We start from the raw sequence: 18,224 nt of genomic DNA on the forward strand, positions 1-18,224 counted from the left end.
CTCACGGTGCCCGAGGAGTGGATGGCACGGAAAGTGGACGCCACCCCCTCCCGGGAGACAGCCCAGGCTCCAGGCGACACGCATAGGGCGTCGCACGCGGGAGCAGGCGGGAGGGGTGGGCGCGAGCGCGCGCGGGGTCTCACGCGGCTCGGAGGCGCGGCGCGCATGCTCAGTCCCGCACCTCTCCGGGCGGGGCGGGAGACGCGGGCTCCTAGGCTTGGCGGGGGGGGAGGGGGGAGGAGCGCTCGCGCAGCCGCCCCTGACAGGAGCGGGCTCGGCGGCTGCTGCAGCGCTCAGCGCCCGGGCCCTACCGGAGCCAGGTCTAGCATGTGCCGCGGCTCCCCGGCGGCGGCGGCTCCTCTGCAGCAACGGCAGCAGCAGCGGCCGCCATGGCCAAGCCCAGCGCGGAGCTCACCCGCGAGCTGCAAGGTACGAGGCTGCGGTGGTCTCCAGGACGCCCCGTCCCGGAGCATCCCAGACCCAGTGCGTTCCTCCCCGCGGTTCCTCCCCCTCTCCCCGCGCCCCATGCATTCCGACTCCAAGGCAGCCCCCTGCCCCTGCATCCTAGCTCGGGGCATCGCTGTCCCCGGAGCATCCTCTACTGCCCGCCTCGCCTCACCCTGTCAGGACCTTCCAGTCCCAGAGCCGCCCGTCCCGATCTTCGGTGACAGGTGCAGTCCCCTGGCGCTCCCTGGGGCTGACTCTCACTGATCCTGGCCCATCCCTCGGTGAGGTGTCCAGTCTCTCCTCTGGAGAGTCCCCGCTTCCCCGCCGGGCGGGGCCCGGCCCGCCCCGCCGGGCCAAGGGAGCTGCCCCTGGTCCTGACCGCCTCTTGGCTCAGCACCCTCCCTCCTCCCGGCCCCGCCCCGGAACTGGCTCTAGGAGCCCCTCTGGCAGCCCGGCAGCTCCCAGGCCAGTGGGGCGAAGAAGGGAGTCAGGGAAGAGGGCCCGGACTGGAGCTAAAACCAAGAGCAGGGTCTCTGCAGCTCGCCTCCCGGAGGCCCCGTCTTAGCCTGCCCCTTCTCCCTACTCACACCCACACCTCAAGGTCTCTCCTGTTCGCGTGGTTCTCAGACTCAGCCCAAACCAAGGCCCGACCCCCCAGCACTACCATAACCCTCTCTCACCCCCTGCCCCAGGCCGGGGAGCGCAGGCTAGCCCACGCAGAAACCAGGACGCTCAAGGGTACTCAGAGGCATGCTGCACCGTGGCAGTTTCCCATACCTACACACACACACATAAATACAATCATCAGATGTGTGTTTACACACATCTTTAAAGAAACTGCACCCCCACCACACACACACACACACACACACACACACACACACACACACACACTGGGATATCTGGATGGTTTTGCTAGGAAATGGGTATTGAGCTCGTTTAAACACTTAACTCCTCACCACCACCACCACCACCACCCCACCCCCCCACCCCCGCAGCAGAGCTGTCTTTCACAACTACAAGCACAGCACACTCATTCACCTATCCACCCCTGCCAAGGCCACGCACAGGCTCTGGTGTCCTCAGAAGGCAGGCACACATGCATAGTAAAAGGCAGATGCTCACACCCAGACCACCCAGAATATAGTCAAAGGGACACCCCCACGCCCCCACACACTGACTCACTATGTATGTGTCAATGGCTGCTGGAGTGCATGGGTTGGAAAAATCCTTCACACCCTCAGAAGTGTAAGACACACCCTCCCACAGACAGTGTCACTCAGCAACTGTCCCCTGACTCAGGAACATCAGGAGCCAGAGTTTTCTGCACACCCCCCCTCCTCTCTAATAGGAAGAGAAAAGCCACCCAAGAAGGAAAGCTCTCTCTCCCTGTTTATTTCTCCTCTCATCTGACCCCACTCCTGGAGAGCCCTGGGGAGGTGGGGGTGGCCAGGGTAAGGGGAGCTCTGAGCAGGCCCCCCAACCACCCACAGACAGCATCAGGAGGTGCCTAAGCCAAGGGGCCGTGCTCCAACAACATCGGGTGAAGCTGGAGACAAAGCCCAAGAAGTTTGAGGATCGAGTTCTGGTGAGGGCCCTGGGCTTGGGCTGGGGGGGTGGGGGCAGGCAGAGGGGGTATAATCAGGGGCAGCTGGGCTGCTGAGAACAAGGAGACTGGGAGGCAGGGAAGACTGGGGATGGTGGGGGCACAGAGGAGACGAAGCCTGGGGAAAGGGGCAGGCTGGCCTGGGTGGATGTCCAGGAGCCCAGGGTGGGGCATGAGAGAGAGGGAGGACCCGAGAGCAGAGGGCCGCTGCTGACAGGGGTTGCACACAGGCTGAGGAGACTGAGGGAGGACAGGAGGCCTAGGCCCCAGGAGCCACCATTTGCTGCTGATGTTCTCTTCCTCTCTCTGAAGGCCCTGACCTCCTGGCGCCTCCACCTCTTCCCCCTTAAAGTCCCAGCCAAGGTGAGTCGGGCTGAGGAGCAGGGGTGCACCTGGCATACTCCCTCCAGAATTGGGCAGCCAGGCCCTAACCTCAAGATGAGCATCCCCGTGTCCCCCCCACCCCACAGGTGGAGAGCTCCTTCAATGTCCTAGAAATCCGCGCCTTCAACACGCTCAGTCAGAACCAGGTGAGTGGCACCACTTGGGCCCTGCTCTTGGGCCAGCAGGAGGAAGGAGTTGATATGTGAGGCCCTGGTGCTCCCTTTCCTCCAGATCCTAGTGGAGACCGAGCGTGGCGTGGTGAGCATGCGGCTGCCATCGGCTGAGAGCGTAGACCAGGTGACTCGACATGTGAGCTCTGCCCTCTCCAAGGTCTGCCCTGGCCCCGGGTGAGTGGCAAAGGAGGAGTCTCTGAAAGGGTTAGACAACAAGGAGACTTCTCCCTCCTTCCCTCCTTCCCCTGGCCCTGGGCTCCTGGAACACTGAGGGGAAGAGCCCTTATGTCCCCACTCCTGCTTCTTCCCAGGGACCCAGAAGCTATAACAGGGAAAAAATTGAGAGCCTCTTCCCACCCCTCTCTGGGATGGATTTGTTCATTTTCCAGATGTCTAATCCGGCGTGGAAATGCTGATACTCCAGAAGGACCCCGAGACACATCCCCCAACTCCGAGACTTCCACATCTACCACTCACAGTGTCTGCGGTGAGCAGGGGCAGACTTGATGGGAGTGGAACCTCAACTACTCTGCCCTTGTCCAGAGTCCTCTGCACCTGGGGCTTTGCCTGCCATGAGGACTCCATAGCTCCCAGACCTCAGAGGTTCATGGTGTAGCAGGAACCCGGGACACTGGCCACATAAAATGACCTTGACCTTTCCTTGAACCCCAAGCCTATTCCCCTCGCCCTTACTCCTCATGCAGCCAGCTTGTGTCCTGCCCCACAGGTGGCTTCTCTGAGACCTATGCCGCTCTGTGTGACTACAATGGGCTGCACTGCCGCGAGGAGGTGCAATGGGTACGTTGGGCAGGGACCCAGCAGGTGGGCAGGTGGGACCCAGAGGGAGGGAGCAGGGGAGGAGGGGGGGAGCAGGTGTGAGCCAGTTCCACCTCTCCAAGGATGTGGACACCATCTATCATGCCGAGGATAACCGCGAGTTCAATCTTTTGGATTTCAGCCACTTGGAAAGCCGGTAAGCAGATGGAGCAAAGACTTAGTCCCCACCCGCTTCCAGCCTCAGCCCCGACCCTGGCCCTTCCAGGCTCCCTCTTCTAGTCCTACCTGCAGCCCAGCTCTATCTCCCCAACTCCACTCCCCCTTGCCTTCTACCCGGCTAGACTTTCCCAGGCCAACCACCCCATCCCTAGATTCTTCTGCTCACCACTTTCCTGCCCTTTGAATCTGCCCACAGAGACTTGGCCCTAATGGTGGCAGCCCTGGCCTACAACCAGTGGTTCACCAAACTCTACTGCAAGGATCTGCGGCTGGTAGGGACTAGGAGGGGTGGGAGGAGGGGCCAGAGAGTAGCGCCCTCTCTGGCTCCTGATCAGAAAAACCCCCTCTGTCCTTAGGGCTCTGAAGTGCTAGAACAGGTGCTACATACACTGAGCAAGTCGGGGAGCCTCGAAGAGCTGGTGCTGGACAACGCCGGGCTTAAGACGTGAGGCCAGCCTCCTCCCTGGGCAGTGGCGCCCCATTGATGTAGTCTTAGGGTCCCAGAACCTCAGAGCATGAAACGGGCCTCCACACTATCTCCTCCAGCCCCTCACTTTATAGAAAAGGAGATTTAGGCCCAAAAAGGGCACAAAGCAAGTTTATGGTCAAGCTGGGACTCAGAGCTAAGCCTCCTGGCCCCCCAGCTCCAAGGCCTCTCACCGTATGCTCCCTGCCCCAGCCCCTTCTTCCATCAACTACCCTGTAGGGGGTGCTGCTCTAGTCTCAAAGACCCAAAGCTCGGCTTTGTCTGGGCACAACTTCCCAGGTCCTTCAGAGTGATGACAAGCTCCCAGGAAGGCCCCAAGCTGGTCCCCACCTGTGGGGAACTCTGACCTCTGCAGCCCCATGCAGGCAGGCAGGTGGAGGAAGAGGGGAAGCCCAGGGGCTGGGACAAACAAATCCTTCCTCCCCTTCCCTGAAGGGACTTTGTCCAGAAGCTGGCCGGGGTGTTTGGGGAGAACGGGAGCTGTGTGCTGCATGCCCTCACTCTGTCCCACAACCCCATCGAGGACAAGGGTGAGCCCCAGCCCTGAATCCTATACCCCCACCACAATACAGACCCCTGTCCTCGCCCAGAACCCAACCCAGGGCTGAACAGGGGCTCTCCGGCCTGATGCCAGCCCTTGCCCCAATACTGCTGTCCTTGACCCCAGGCCTGTACCCACTTCAAGCCTCCACCCTGACTCTGCACCCCCCCCCCGCGCCCACCGCTAGCCCCTCACTGGGCCCATGTCTCTCTCCGCTCCCCAGGCTTCCTCAGTCTGAGTCAGCAGCTCCTCTGCTTCCCCACTGGCCTCACCAAACTGTGCCTGGCCAAGACTGCCATTTCCCCTCGAGGTACTTACACCGGGGCCCCTGACCTCTGACCCCTGACCTCTGACCCTCCTCTAGCACCCTCTGGAGCCTTGAGTCCCGGAGGTGTACCAACACACTCACACAGCATCCCAGGGATCCGAGGGAGGGAAAGGAGCCACATCGTAGGGTGGGGAAGAGTTGTGCCGAAGGGGAAGAGGTGGGGATGGGGGCCAACCCAGCTCAGTGCCCGCTGTGCTCAGGGCTCCAGGCGCTGGGCCAGACCTTCGGGGCCAACCCGGCCTTTGCAAGCTCCCTTCGATACCTGGACCTGAGCAAGAACCCTGGGCTGCTCGCCACAGACGAGGCCAATGTGAGTCCACAGAACAGAGCTCAAGCCCGACAGAAGCATGCTCAGGCTTCAGGACCTGGGAGTCTCTGCCCTGTAGCTTGGGGGCAGAGGCGCTCTGTCACCCCTTCCCTGGCAGCCCCTCTGTCCTTGTTCGCAGGCCCTCTACAGTTTCCTGGCCCAGCCCAATGCTCTGGTGCACCTGGACCTGGCAGGGACTGACTGCGCCATTGACTTGGTGAGGGGTCGGTGACGGGAGAGCCAGCCTGAGGTGATTTAGGGAGGCCAGGGTGGGTCCCTGCCTCACCGCCCCTGCCTTGAGTGGACAGAGCTAGTGGGATGACTCCAAGTTCAGCTGAATTCTAAAGCAACGCGCACAGCTCACACCTGTGGGGTACGCCATCCCGGTCACTGCCCAAGGTTGTGCTGGCTGTGCCTAAAAGCCAGCCCTCCCTCCATTCCCCAGCCGGGCACCTGGCATAGGGCTGAGCCCATCAGGAGGACAGGATTCTCCCTCTCACTTGAGCAAGGCACCTTATGAGACCCTGGTGGCCCTGGCTTTACACAGTCACCACCTCTGAGCCTCTGCCCCACTCCTGGGGGTCAGGCAGGAAGTAGACCCCCTCTCCACAGAGGGGGAAGCTGAGGCATCAAGAGGCCAAGTGGGCATTCGGAGAGGGGCTCACACAGACTGACTGCCGAAGGTGATGAGCCAGGACCTTGACGGGGCGGGAGGGACGGGTCCTTGCCAGCCCCTCCCAACGCCCCTCTCAGCCCCTGTGAGACCCACCATGTCTCTCCCCACAGCTTCTGGGAGCCCTGCTCCACGGCTGCTGCTCCCACCTAACCTACCTCAACCTGGCACGCAACAGCTGCTCCCACAGGTGGGAGCACAAGGGGAGCAAGGAGGGATGGGACGAGCCATGGGCATCCCCCTCCCTTGCTGACCCCAGGAGTCTCCACAGGAAGGGCCGGGAGGCCCCGCCGGCCTTCAAGCAGTTCTTCAGCAGCGCCTACACACTGAGCCATGTCAACCTGTCAGCCACGAGGCTGCCCCTGGAGGCCTTCAGGTCGGGTGGGTGCAGGGTTGGGGGCGTCCAAGAGGGAAGCATGAGAGAAGAGGGTGAGGGGTAGAGGTGGGCCTGCTGACCTTCCTCCCACAGGGCGCTGCTCCAGGGCCTCTCCCTCAACAGTCACCTCAGTGATCTGCACCTGGACCTCAGCAGCTGTGAGGTGAGCCCTCCTTCCCCCAACGCCACTGCCAGTCCCCCACCCATAGCCCCACTGTTCATTTCTCCGACCTTCATCAGATCCCGGCTCCATCTTGCCTCTGTGCTGCACCTCTGCGGCCCTCGGACCTGACCACACCTCCAGTTTCCCTTCTAGTCTGTAGTCTGTGTCCCTCTTCAGAGGTCATTTTCAGCCTCCAGTCTGCGCCCCCCCACCCCCCCCAAAAGCTTTGGGGTGGGAGATACCAGACTTTCCCACCAGAGGGCAGGAGCGAGCTATCTCCAGAGCCACAGCCTGGAGATCTTTCTGGCTAAAAGGAGGGGAGAGAGCCCTAGGGAAGGATCTGGTGTGGAGAAGGGGACTCCTGATTTGACACCTGAGACCTGGCATGGCCTTGAGTCCTGGTGTGACTACTCTAATCTCTAAGCATTAAAGGTGCCCTCTCCCCCTACCCCTGCCTTCCCCACCCCACCCCCACCGTGTCCCTGCAGCTCCGCTCAGCAGGAGCCCAGGCTTTGCAGGAGCAGCTGGGGGCTGTCACCTGTGTGGGCAGCCTGGATCTGTCAGACAATGGTGAGTAGGGGCACTTCCCTTCTTGGGGACCAGTGGGGTCAGGGTCTGGAGCATGGGGGAGAACCCCTGAGGATACTCCAGTGAGCCTCGGGCCTCAAGGCCAGACCTCTCCCATCTGTTGGCCAGGGTTCGACTCGGACCTCCTGACGCTGGTGCCCGCACTTGGAAAGAACAAGTCCCTCAAGCACCTGTTCCTGGGCAAGAACTTCAATGTCAAGGCCAAGTGAGGCCCCCTCCCCATACCCACAGACCTCACTCCATCATCCAGTACCCTTTTGGCTCACTGTATTACCTGTGGCCCCTCCCTGCTCAAGTCACCTCCTGCTCCTCCAGTAGTGTGACCCCAGCCCCTCCCCTCCTGCTCTGAGCCCTGACTCCCCACAGGACCCTGGAGGAGATCCTCCACAAGCTGGTACAACTGATCCAAGAAGAGGACTGTGTGAGTGCCGGGGCCTGGGGAGGGACCCATGGTGGCAGGGGCTGCAGGGACCGGGCCCAATCCTGCTCTCGCCCACATAGTCCCTGCAGTCACTGTCGGTGGCGGACTCGAGGCTGAAGCTGCGCACCAGCATCCTCATTAATGCACTGGGCAGCAACACCTGCCTGGCCAAGGTGGACCTGAGCGGCAACGGCATGGAGGACATCGGAGCCAAGATGCTGTCCAAGGCCCTGCAGATCAACTCCTCCCTCAGGTGCGGCGCACGGCCGGCCTCACCTGGAGCCCCAGTCCCCAGCCCCCACGCCCCCTCCCTGCTTGCCTCATTGCTCTGACCCAGGCCCCCTGACCTGGAGCTCCGTCCACCCCCCACACACACACACACACATGCCCTCCCTGCTTGCCCCGTTGCTTTGTACCCTGGCTTCCGAGCACCCTCAGGCCCAGAACCATCCTGGAGTCAGCCCCATCACCCAGGAAAGGAGGGAGGACTCCAGAGCAGGCTGTGTGAGGGAGGGGTCACCAGCTGCCATGCACTGTCTCCCTTAGAACCATCCTATGGGATCGGAACAACACATCTGCCCTGGGCTTTCTGGACATTGCAAGGGCCCTGGAGAGGTGAGCGGACCAGGGCTCTGTCCTGACCCCAGCCCCAGCCTCCCTGGGCCTGGACCAGGTCTGATACACCAGCCCCTACCCCAGCTTGCTCAACCTGTTTGCACAGAAATGTTAAGAAAGGCCAAGGGTGAGGAAATGGTCAGCAAGGGGGGTCTGGGGAGCAAGGGCCCCTCCTCACCTCTCCCCCCACCAAAGCTGCACCACTGTGCCTCGCAGCAACCACACGCTCCGCTTCATGTCCTTCCCCGTGAGCGACATCTCCCAAGCCTACCGCAGCGCCCCTGAGCGCACGGAGGATGTCTGGCAGAAGGTAGAGGCCTCAGCGTGGGGGGGCGGGGGCAGAACAGCAGGGGGCAGGGGCCAGCCCACATCCCGGGCCCTGACCCCTCCCACCCCGGCTTCTCCAGATCCAGTGGTGCTTGGTGAGGAACAACCACTCCCAGACGTGCCCCCAGGAGCAGGCCTTCCGGCTGCAGCAGGGCCTGGTGACCAGCAGCGCCGAGCAAGTAAACGTTTCCCTCGGCGACACACGGGGCATGCGTGGGGCACGCGGGGCTCGGGCGCCACGTGACGGAGCATGCACACGCGCAGGGGCGGGGCATGAAGGAAGCGTTCTGTGGCGGCCATCCCTGGACTGGGCGTGTGGGAGGGCAACAGGACGTTCAGGGTCTGGCCTCCACCTGGCGAGAACACGTGGGGGGCCCCAGACAAGGAGTGTGCAGGACTGCGGGCGCTCCCCTGGACATTCCAGGGCCTCCCAAGAAGAAGAAAGAACAGGCCATCCAGAGACACCACCACCACCCCGTCAGTGCCAGCCTCAGGGGCACTGCCCCAGGGGACCCAGAAATGGGGTGCCTGGGGTCCCACCTGGGAAGATGACGGTGCAAGGGCCCCCCTGACACTTCTACTGGCTCTGCTCCAGATGCTGCAGCGGTTGTGTGGCCGAGTGCAGGAGGAGGTTCGGGCCCTGCGGCTGTGCCCCCTGGAGCCTGTGCAGGATGAGCTGCTTTATGCTCGGGACCTCATCAAGGACGCCAAAAACTCACGGGCGGTGAGAGCCCTCCGCAGCAACACCCCCCCACCACCACCCCCGCAGATCGAGAGCCCAGGAAGGCCAACCACACTACCCCAGGAGTATCCGGGCCCTGACCCATGCATCTGCCCTCCCAGCCCAGGGCCCCGGGGGACGCGGTCCGGCCCAGTTCTGAGCCTCTGCTGGTAACCCCTTCCTTCCGCAGCTGTTCCCCAGCCTCTACGAGCTGGGCCACGTGCTGGCCAACGATGGGCCCGTGCGGCAGAGGTTGGAGTCAGTTGCCAGTGAGGTGTCCAAGGCTGTGGACAAGGAGCTGCAGGCAAGTCCTGAGGGAGGAAGCCCGCTGTTGACCAAGGCTCAAAGCCGAGGGCTGAGGTCAGCACAGGGAAATTACTGGGGACAAGAAGGAAATGCAGAGCTGAGGCCGCCCGCCCTCCCAGGGTGTCAGGCATTGCTAGAAAACAGGGCTTGGATTTTTTCCTGCTAGCTTCCCCTTGGCCCCCAACTCTCACCTCTCCCCTCTGGACTCCGATCCTAGGACTGACTTTCCCCTGTCCATAAGGTAGGGTGGAAGGGACACTGACCAAAATGTAGGGAGGCCTGAGTGTCCCACGTTCTGCCTGGCAACCAGCCCTGGAACGTTCGTGGACCCCTCAGTCTCAGCAGAGGGGGCTGGAATAGACTAGAGTCTCTTCCAGTGTGGCGCCAGCCCTGACCCTGTGCCCCCCTGGGGCTCTGGCCCCTCTTCCCCCCACACCAGGTGATCCTGGAGTCGATGGTCAGCCTAACACAGGAGTTATGTCCCGTGGCCATGCGAGTGGCTGAGGGGCACAACAAGATGCTGAGCAATGTGGCTGAGCGCGTCACGGTGCCCCGGAACTTCATCCGAGGGGCGCTGCTGGAGCAGGCAGGACAGGACATTCAGAACAAGCTGGAGTGAGAGGCGGAGGGGGTTGGCACAGGGATGGGGGCTGGATTTGGCCCAGAACACTCAGGGACTTGGGGCCCAGCTATCAGCAATGAATAATGAATGACACAATCTCCATTACAAGGGATAAATCTTTAACTAACTGCAACCTTGCTATTTAGGGTCTGACTGGTCTTTGCCCTAGAAATGGAAGTGCTGAGACTGGGTTTAGGAACCTGACAGTGCACACAGATGTAAACACACACACATAGTCACGCGCACACCAAGAATCACCTCCCAGAAACAAAGCATGGCCTCCTGGGAAGCATGGACAAAATTGATGAGTAGGGGTGCATGGACTACACTCTGGTCCCCCCCCAGTTTTGTTGCCCCCCCCCCCCGCCAGAGCTCTCATTCTGGGTGCCACCACTCACCAAAGCAAAGGAAAATGATCACACATATCCATAAAATGGCCAAGCTCAAGAAGAGCCAGTTTCTGGGCTTACAGCAGAGACCAGCAGGGTTCACTCTGTACCCCAATTTACCCAGCTCTGTTCTACTGGAACTCCAGGAGCCTGGCCTGGAGCCCCCTTGCTCCTCCTTCTCCTCAATTCCTCTTGGCTCACTCTCCCAATCCACACACACTTATGCTGGGGGTAGTGGGTGGGATGGGGCATGCCTTTATGGAGACATAAGGGAGACTAAGGTGACTCTGTGGATGGCCAGGCCAGCTGCCCAATCCCTTAGGCATCTGGGGAAGGGCAGGGCTGAGGCTTGGGGGCCAGGGAGGCGGGGGGCTGAGCAGTCCCATCTGTGCCCACAGTGAAGTGAAGCTCTCAGTCGTCACCTACTTGACCAACTCCATAGTGGACGAGATCCTGCAGGAGCTCTACCACTCCCATAAGAGCCTGGTAAGGCTTCTGAACCCCAGCCAGGCTCAGGCACACCCCCTACCCCGCATCATCCCATCTCTCCCAAGCAACAATCTCCCAAAGCCCTGGATAGTGGGTGGCTTCCCTGGGAACCTGTTCACATTTGTCCTTCCCCAGGCCCGGCACCTGGCCCAGCTAAAGACGCTATCAGATCCTCCGTCGGGGCCAGGCCAAGGGCAGGATCTGTCTTCCCGGGGCCGAGGCCGGAACCATGACCATGAGGAGACCACAGATGATGAACTCGGGACCAACATTGTGAGTGCCCCCCCTCCTCCCCACTTTAAACTAGGAACCTCCAAAACACTGTCCCCTTCCATGTGTCTGGACTGCACTGTCCCCTGTCCCTGGGCCTGGTCTCATCCCCCACCCCAATGCAGCCTCGCCTCTTCCCTCATCCCAATGCCTCAGCCACGCAAGGGTAGGGAGGCAGGAGGGGGCTCTAAAGAGACGGGTTTGTGAGGGATAGGAGGATTCCGGTGAGGCTCCAGGGACTTGCAGCTCCGCCCCACCCTTCATCTCCATTTCTGCAGGACACCATGGCCATCAGAAAGCAGAAACGCTGCCGCAAGATCCGGCCAGTGTCCGCCTTCATTAGTGAGTCCCCAGCCTCAATTCTGATGCCCTCCAGCTTCCCTCACCCTCCCCAGGCCCTGGTCCCTTTCCTTTTAATTCTGTCTCTCCCGCCTGCTTTCTCCCTGTGCCTCCTGCTGGTCCCTCTAACACTGCTGTGCCCACAGGTGGGAGCCCTCAGGACATGGAAAGCCAGCTGGGGAGCCTGGGGATCCCCCCCGGCTGGTTCTCAGGGCTCGGGAGCAGCCAGCCCACCGGCAGTGGCTCCTGGGAGGGTCTATCCGAGCTTCCCACTCACGGCTATAAATTAAGGCATCAAACACAAGGCAGGCCCCGGCCACCCCGGACCACCCCTCCAGGACCTGGTCGGCCCAATGTGAGTCCCTAAGTCCTCACAAGGGGACCAACTTCACTTAGCATGCCACAGCCCAGAGGTTCTAGCTTTAGGACCCCAATGCCAGAGACATCAGCCTTGGGGGATCAGGCAGGGGCCTGGGCAGGCCACCGAAAAAAGGATGGGATTATCCAGTTTTCCCAGGTAGGAAATCTCTGTCTGCCAGACAGCAGCAGTTCCCATTTGGGTGAGGGATAGAGCCAAGAGCCACCAAGCTTAGGAAATGCCCAGGGGGATTGAAGTCTCAATTTCCATGGGGCCAAAAAGAGGCAAAGCCAAGTCCAAAGGGGAAGGCCTTGAGTGGATGGGGGCAGTGGGGAGGACTTCCTGATCCAGGTGAGATACCCTCCAGGACGTTCCTCCCAGCAGGTGCCAGTGACTGGGACTCGTCAGGAGAATGGGATGGCCACACGCCTGGATGAGGGGCTGGAGGACTTTTTCAGCCGAAGGGTCATGGATGAAAGCTCCAGGTGTGGCACCTAGACACAGTTCCATTTTCTGCAGGCCTAGAGGCCCTGAAGGGCTCCTGTGTCCTCCCAGCAATCATGGAGGCCTGTCCAATGGCAGGGTCCCAAAGCCGGTCTCTCTGGAATGCTTCCCCACATTCTCATCCTTCCCCACCCAGCCCTTAACTCCCATGTTCTCTGGCTCTCCTCAGGACAGCTGGAAAGGTTGGGGTCAGGGTGAACCACCCTGGGATGGTGGGGATGGTGAACCATGGGATGGTGGGGACAGGGGTGGGTGGATGGGGTGGCAGCAGGCCCTGGGATGGGATGACAGTTAGTGGAAAGAGGCCTGGAGGGTATATTCTCTGTCACAGTCCTGCAGAGTCCCCAGCATCTGTCCACAGGAAACTGAGTCACCTGGAGAAGCTGAGAGAAGGATGGGGGGTTGGGGGTGCCTGGGAGGAAGGAGTTGCTGAGGAGATGGGGGGAAGGAGGCTGCTGGAGGATTATGACAGGAAGGTGAGGATGCCACCTCCCCTGAGAAGGAAATGGAAAGGTTTATGGGGCAGCAGGAGGGGCTGGGTGAGAGCAGAGAGTGGGAGGTTTATTAGACCCAGGACTGCACTAAGAGCCTGAGCGACCTCCACATCTGGCACTTGCATCTGCCCACGGCTTTCTCACTAACTCACCCCGACCCTGCCCAGCTACCCCCGGACCCTGCGGACCCTGCGGCCAGGCCTCTCGGAGCCACCGCTGCCCCCACTCCAGAAGAAGAGGCGCAGAGGCCTGTTTCACTTTCGCCGGCCCCGGAGCTTCAAGGGGGACCGGGGGCCAGGGTCCCCCACCACTGGGCTTCTCCTCCCTCCGCCCCCGCCCCCACCCCCAGCTCAGGAGAGCCCCCCCAGCCCAGACCCCCCGAGTCTCGGCAATAACTCCTCCCCCTGTTGGAGCCCAGAGGAGGAGAGCGGCCCCCTCCCTGGATTTGGGGGAAGCCGGGGGCCTTCCTTCCACAGGAAGATGGTAAGTGAGGTAAGGTGTTGCGCCCTCCCTGGTTGCTGCTCTGCACATAGCCCACCCACTTGCCCTGCCCCGGGCAGTTAATGGGACAATTCTAGGACTCGGGGTTCTGGGGAACTTTGGTCATCCCAATGGCCCCACTTCTTGAGCAGTCTAGGCCTGGTGACCCAGTGCATGCTCCTCAGAGGAGGGCTGGAGGGTCAGAAAAGAGTCAGAGGGTTGGGGCAGGGCAGCCCCAGGGCTGGGGGGGGCAGGGGCCCTCCCCTACTCCCTTGCTGCCCACAGAGCCCCTTCTTCATCAGGAGCTGCTTGTAAACCCGAGGCCTTGTTCCAGGGCACTGAGGGGGCGGAGCCAGGGGAGGGGGGCCTGGCCCCTGGGACAGCACAGCAGCCAAGGGTCCATGGTGTTGCCCTTCCTGGGTTGGGAAGAGCCAAGGGTTGGAGCTTCGACGGGAAACGAGAGGTGAGGGGAGCCCAGGCACCCAACCATTGTTACGGATCCCTGTCTGCCTTCCCTTCCCAGCCCTGTCCCTGCTGGGCCAGGGGAGTGATTCTGTGGTGGTAGAAGGTGTTAGCTGCAGGTCTGCTCATTCCACACACTTGCCGGCCACGAAAACCTGGGCGGGTCACCTAACCGCCGGGAGCCTCTACCTCCTTGCCAAGCGGGCAGTCGTAAAAATACTTACCTCTAGAGCTCCCTCTCTGAAACTTCGGTGACTTGATTACCACCTTTAAGACTGATTTTTACTTTCTCCACATACCACCTGTATGATTATATTTACATAGTCTTCTTTCGATCAACTCACCTTTTTAACTTACTCTGGTCCTAAGCATGATCATTTTTTCAAATCGTGGGCTTATTGTACTAGCCATGTTTTTTTTCTACCACACAGAAAATAAACACGGAACTATTAAAATAACAGTACGCTCCTTCCTGTAAACCATTTCTTACGCCCCTCAGGGGGTAGGGGTGCCACTGTGGGGGGAAAAGGTCCAAGAGTCTAGGGACCAATGCCAGGAGAACAGCGTGAGATGCCAGAGCAGAAGCCCCTTGTTAACTGCAGCCCCATGCGGAGGACATTTTTCTTGTGACCTGACTCAGATGTCCTTTCAGGGCACAGGCGCAGACCTGGAGGGCAGCGTCCAGGCTTGGCAGAAACGGCGCTCTTCAGACGACGCAGGTGAGAATGGTCGCCCTCACTTCCTCTCCTTGACCCCTCTCTCAGGGGCCCCTCTGATGTGCCTTTCCCCTGCCCCCTTTCCCATCCCCTCCCCGAACTCCAGGGCCTGGAGCCTGGAAGCCCCCACCACCACCGCAAAGCAGCAAGCCAAGCTTCAGTGCCATGCGCCGAGCCGAGGCCACGTGGCACATAGGTATGGATCGCCTCTTCCCGGGCAGCCGCACTGAAGGCCCGGGGTGTGTCCAAAGGACCAGAAGCCACAGCCCTTGTGTTGGGGAAATTTACAATCAAGGTGGGGCAGTGAGGAAGTCACCAGAGTAAAGAGGTTTGCGGATATTTACAAAGCTACATCCAAAAGAAACCAACAAGCCGATCCAAAGCAAGGTCCCACAGAACAAAAGTGGCTCTGCCAGCCAGGGTTAGGAGATAGGAACAACACTTTGCGGATGGTTCCAGGGAATTCTGTAGGGCAGGCGCCACGTCTGGCCACCACCAGCAGAGCGGCACCCCTGTAAAGAAAGCCTCTCTCTCTGCACCTCACCTGGGTAAGACGGTGGGCAAGTACCAGCCGTGCCAGACCCACCTCAGACATTACAGTCTCCTCCGAAAGTAGCTGGCCAAGCCATCCTCAGTCCACTCAGAAACGTGCCACAAGGAAGGGTCAGAAACCGTGCGTGTCAGTCCCCGCTCAGCCACCACCAGTGTTGCCCTTAAGCAAGTCATTTACCTGCCGGCTTCAGGACTCTGAAGGGGTAAATAAACTGATAGGACGCTTGCTTTCTGCGGGAGCACCTGTCACTTAAGGAGCCTCTGCAGGAAAGCCGGTCAGCTCGGCGTCAACTTAATTGCCCACAGGCCTCGGATATGACCCTCCAACATCACTGACACGGACAAACCTCCTGACAGAGGTAGACACTTGCTCCCCGGCCCCACTGCCATCCCAAGGCTGGGGCACAAGGGCGTGGCGCAGAGGCTGTGCTCCCGGCCCGTCCTCCAAGGCCGTCCCAGCACCGAGGCCATCTCTGCCGATTATCCCATCCCACACACAGACCCGTTAAAACACCTCAAGCGAGGCTCCATCCCTCATTTAGGAAACCACAAGAGTCAGGCGCTCCACTGTGCACACCCCTAGCACCAGCACCCTCCAGGCCTCCTCTTACTCACACCTCACAGATACACACACACACAACACCTTCCAGGGGGCACACCCTCAGGCTCAGATTGCATAAAGCCACAGACGCCGGGGGCGGGGGGGGAAGGGTGCCAGGGCATCTCTCCCCAAGGCTGTCACCATCTAAATCAGACTGGCAGACAGAGTCCTGGGAATGCCAGCTTGCAGCCTTGGCAGAGCCCCGGGGCGCTGCAGGCCTGGCTGGGTAGCCATGCCTGCGGGCCCAGCAGTCCCGGGGCCCTGGCTCTGCCCAGCAGGAACAGGCTCAGGCCCTGCTCTTCAAGAGGAACAGCCAGGCCAGAGCGCCCCCCTCCCCCCAAAAGCTGATGGGCTCAGGACAATCCTGGAGACCAAGGCCTATGGAAACACGAGAGCAGGGGCCGTGCAGGGCAGAGACACAGGAGCAAATGGACTTGGAGGGGAAAAGTCCTGGCCTCCGGAATGCCTTTTCCTGCAGCTTCTCCTCTCTTCCCATCCCCCAGCTGAGGAGAGTGCCCCCAACCACAGCTGCCAGAGCCCCAGCCCAGCCTCTCAGGACGGGGAGGAGGACAAGGAGGGGGCCCTATTCCCAGAGAGGACCGTTCCCGCTAGGAATGCCAAGGTGAGGGCCGGCAAGGAGGACGGGAGAGGCCCTGGGACGAGGTGAAAAGACTAACTGACCCAACATTTTTCTTCTTCTGCCAGCTGCAGGACCCCCCTTTAGCTCCACGGCCCCCCAAGCCCATGGCTGTGCCCAGGGGCCGCCGCCCCCCCCCAGGAGCCAGGGAGCAGGGAGGAGGCTGAGGCTGGGGGTGCAGCCCCAGGAATGAACAAAGCCCGGCTGAGGCTGGGCTCACAGCAGGACCAGGAGGAGCCCGAGGTCCAAGGTCTGCCCCCTGGCTAGAGGGGGGGGTCGGGGTGCCTCTGGGACCCTGCTGCCCATATCAGGACCCCCTCCCGGGCTTGGAATGAGTCACAGCCTGGATAAGTGCCCAGCCGATGAGCCCTACTCATGTACCAGGCCTGCCTTGACTGTCATTTCAGGGCCCCCAGATCCAGGCCGCCGGACTGCCCCCCTGAAGCCCAAGAGGACACGGCGGGCACAGTCCTGCGACAAGCTGGAGCCTGACAGAAGACAGCCCCCTGACCCCACAGGTGCCAGTGGGGTGGGCGAAAGGGCGGTCCCCCTCTGCCTGACATGGCATACCCCACACCGAGAGGCTGGCTCTCCCTGCCCAGGAAACAGGACTCCCCGGATTTGTCCCCAGCAGGAACCAGTGAGCCAGGAACAGACTGACAGCCACTGCAGCACCCTGCCCAGCCCTCCTCTCAACATGTGCCTCACAAGGACTCAGACCCCCACCCACCCCCCCACACCTCCAGGCCCTCTGCCAGCCCATCCCACAGGGGCAGGATGGCAGGATGAGGTGTGGGGACAGCAGGTGGGGGACAGGAAGGGAGGGAGCGACCTGGAGAGAGGGAGGCAGAGCTTGGGGCAGGGCCATCTCCTCTCCTGGAAGGGCGGATCTGTCCCTCTATCCCCAGGGACTCTCTCCCTCCTTGTATAGAATAAAAAAACAAAATCACTGCCTGCCTCATCTCTGCTGTCTTCCCCATTCACTGCCGCCACCCCCCACCATCTGCTCCCCTTTAATGCTCAGTGCTTGGCCACAGTGGGGAAAAGTAAAGAATCCCCCACAGGGATGGGAATGGGACTCTGACAGGCGAGAGATGGACCTGACAGGTGCTAAATAGGAGGGTACTGAAAAGTGTCCCCTAAGTGGGGGGCAGGGGGTCATGTGCAGAATCTGGGCTGAGCTGGCTGGAACAGAGACCAAAATGACTGAAATCAGTACCAGTGTGTGTCCAGCTCTGGGGAGTGCAGTGGGGTCGGAAGACCCGGGTGTACCAGGAGAATACTGGGGAGCAGTGTGCTGTGTGGTGTGTGTGCAAGCTTACACACAGGCAGGCTCACGAAGGGTGGAATTAAATGGTGCTGTGTTGTCTTAGGGGTACCATCAACAGTCAGAAACCTCAACAGTAGGGTGGCCTGAAGGTGAACAGAAGTGTCACCTTTGAGAGATGATCAAATTAATTGCTTCCCATTGGTGTACTAACACATCCCACCTCGGCACTCAAGGCTCCATTCAGGGGCCTCTTCCTCTGTGAAGCCCTTCCTGATGCCTTCCCCTGACTGATCTATATTGAACCCTCCCTCTCTGTGACCCGTTGCTTCCTGAACCAGTCCGTAATTTTGCACCCACCACACTTCATCGCATTTGTGTGTTAGCTTATCATCTTTCTGTCTGTGGGTCTGTCTGTTCTCTAGCCCTCTCAATCACCTGAGCAGCCCCAGCCCCCGACTCCCAGGGGATGTTCAACAAATGGCTGCTAGCTTAATACGCGAGTAGCTTAGAGGATGGAGGGTAAAGATGTTCCAGTGAACCCTCTCGTGGACTCATCCCAGGTCACCATGGACCCAAATGTCT

General features: G+C 60.7%; 1 protein-coding gene and 1 long non-coding RNA gene across 3 annotated transcripts in view; one reads left to right on the plus strand and one right to left on the minus strand.

Annotated features, from left to right (window-relative positions):
- LOC116632830 overlaps nucleotides 1-18,224 on the minus strand; it is a 140,406-nt gene that overhangs the window by 120,026 nt on the left and 2,156 nt on the right. The window lies entirely within an intron of this gene.
- CARMIL3 (capping protein regulator and myosin 1 linker 3) lies at nucleotides 251-17,133 on the plus strand. Its single transcript, XM_032404779.1, is given in 41 exon segments — nucleotides 251-429; nucleotides 1,941-2,035; nucleotides 2,366-2,416; nucleotides 2,524-2,583; nucleotides 2,669-2,784; nucleotides 3,000-3,097; nucleotides 3,338-3,408; nucleotides 3,510-3,583; nucleotides 3,803-3,878; nucleotides 3,963-4,051; nucleotides 4,529-4,623; nucleotides 4,858-4,944; nucleotides 5,163-5,272; nucleotides 5,409-5,486; nucleotides 6,056-6,132; nucleotides 6,214-6,318; nucleotides 6,412-6,481; nucleotides 6,970-7,051; nucleotides 7,178-7,274; nucleotides 7,436-7,490; nucleotides 7,571-7,743; nucleotides 8,037-8,105; nucleotides 8,322-8,415; nucleotides 8,513-8,611; nucleotides 9,028-9,156; nucleotides 9,344-9,457; nucleotides 9,899-10,074; nucleotides 10,869-10,956; nucleotides 11,095-11,232; nucleotides 11,508-11,571; nucleotides 11,715-11,923; nucleotides 12,311-12,411; nucleotides 13,092-13,407; nucleotides 13,739-13,867; nucleotides 14,519-14,585; nucleotides 14,689-14,778; nucleotides 16,239-16,357; nucleotides 16,441-16,503; nucleotides 16,505-16,622; nucleotides 16,780-16,890; nucleotides 17,007-17,133. Coding segments are annotated over 41 exon segments (4,119 nt in total). The 5' UTR covers nucleotides 251-389; the 3' UTR covers nucleotides 17,033-17,133.

This window comes from Phoca vitulina, unplaced genomic scaffold (genome assembly GCF_004348235.1).
Source record: "Phoca vitulina isolate PV1807 unplaced genomic scaffold, GSC_HSeal_1.0 scaffold7, whole genome shotgun sequence".
NCBI classification, from domain to species: Eukaryota; Metazoa; Chordata; class Mammalia; order Carnivora; family Phocidae; genus Phoca; species Phoca vitulina.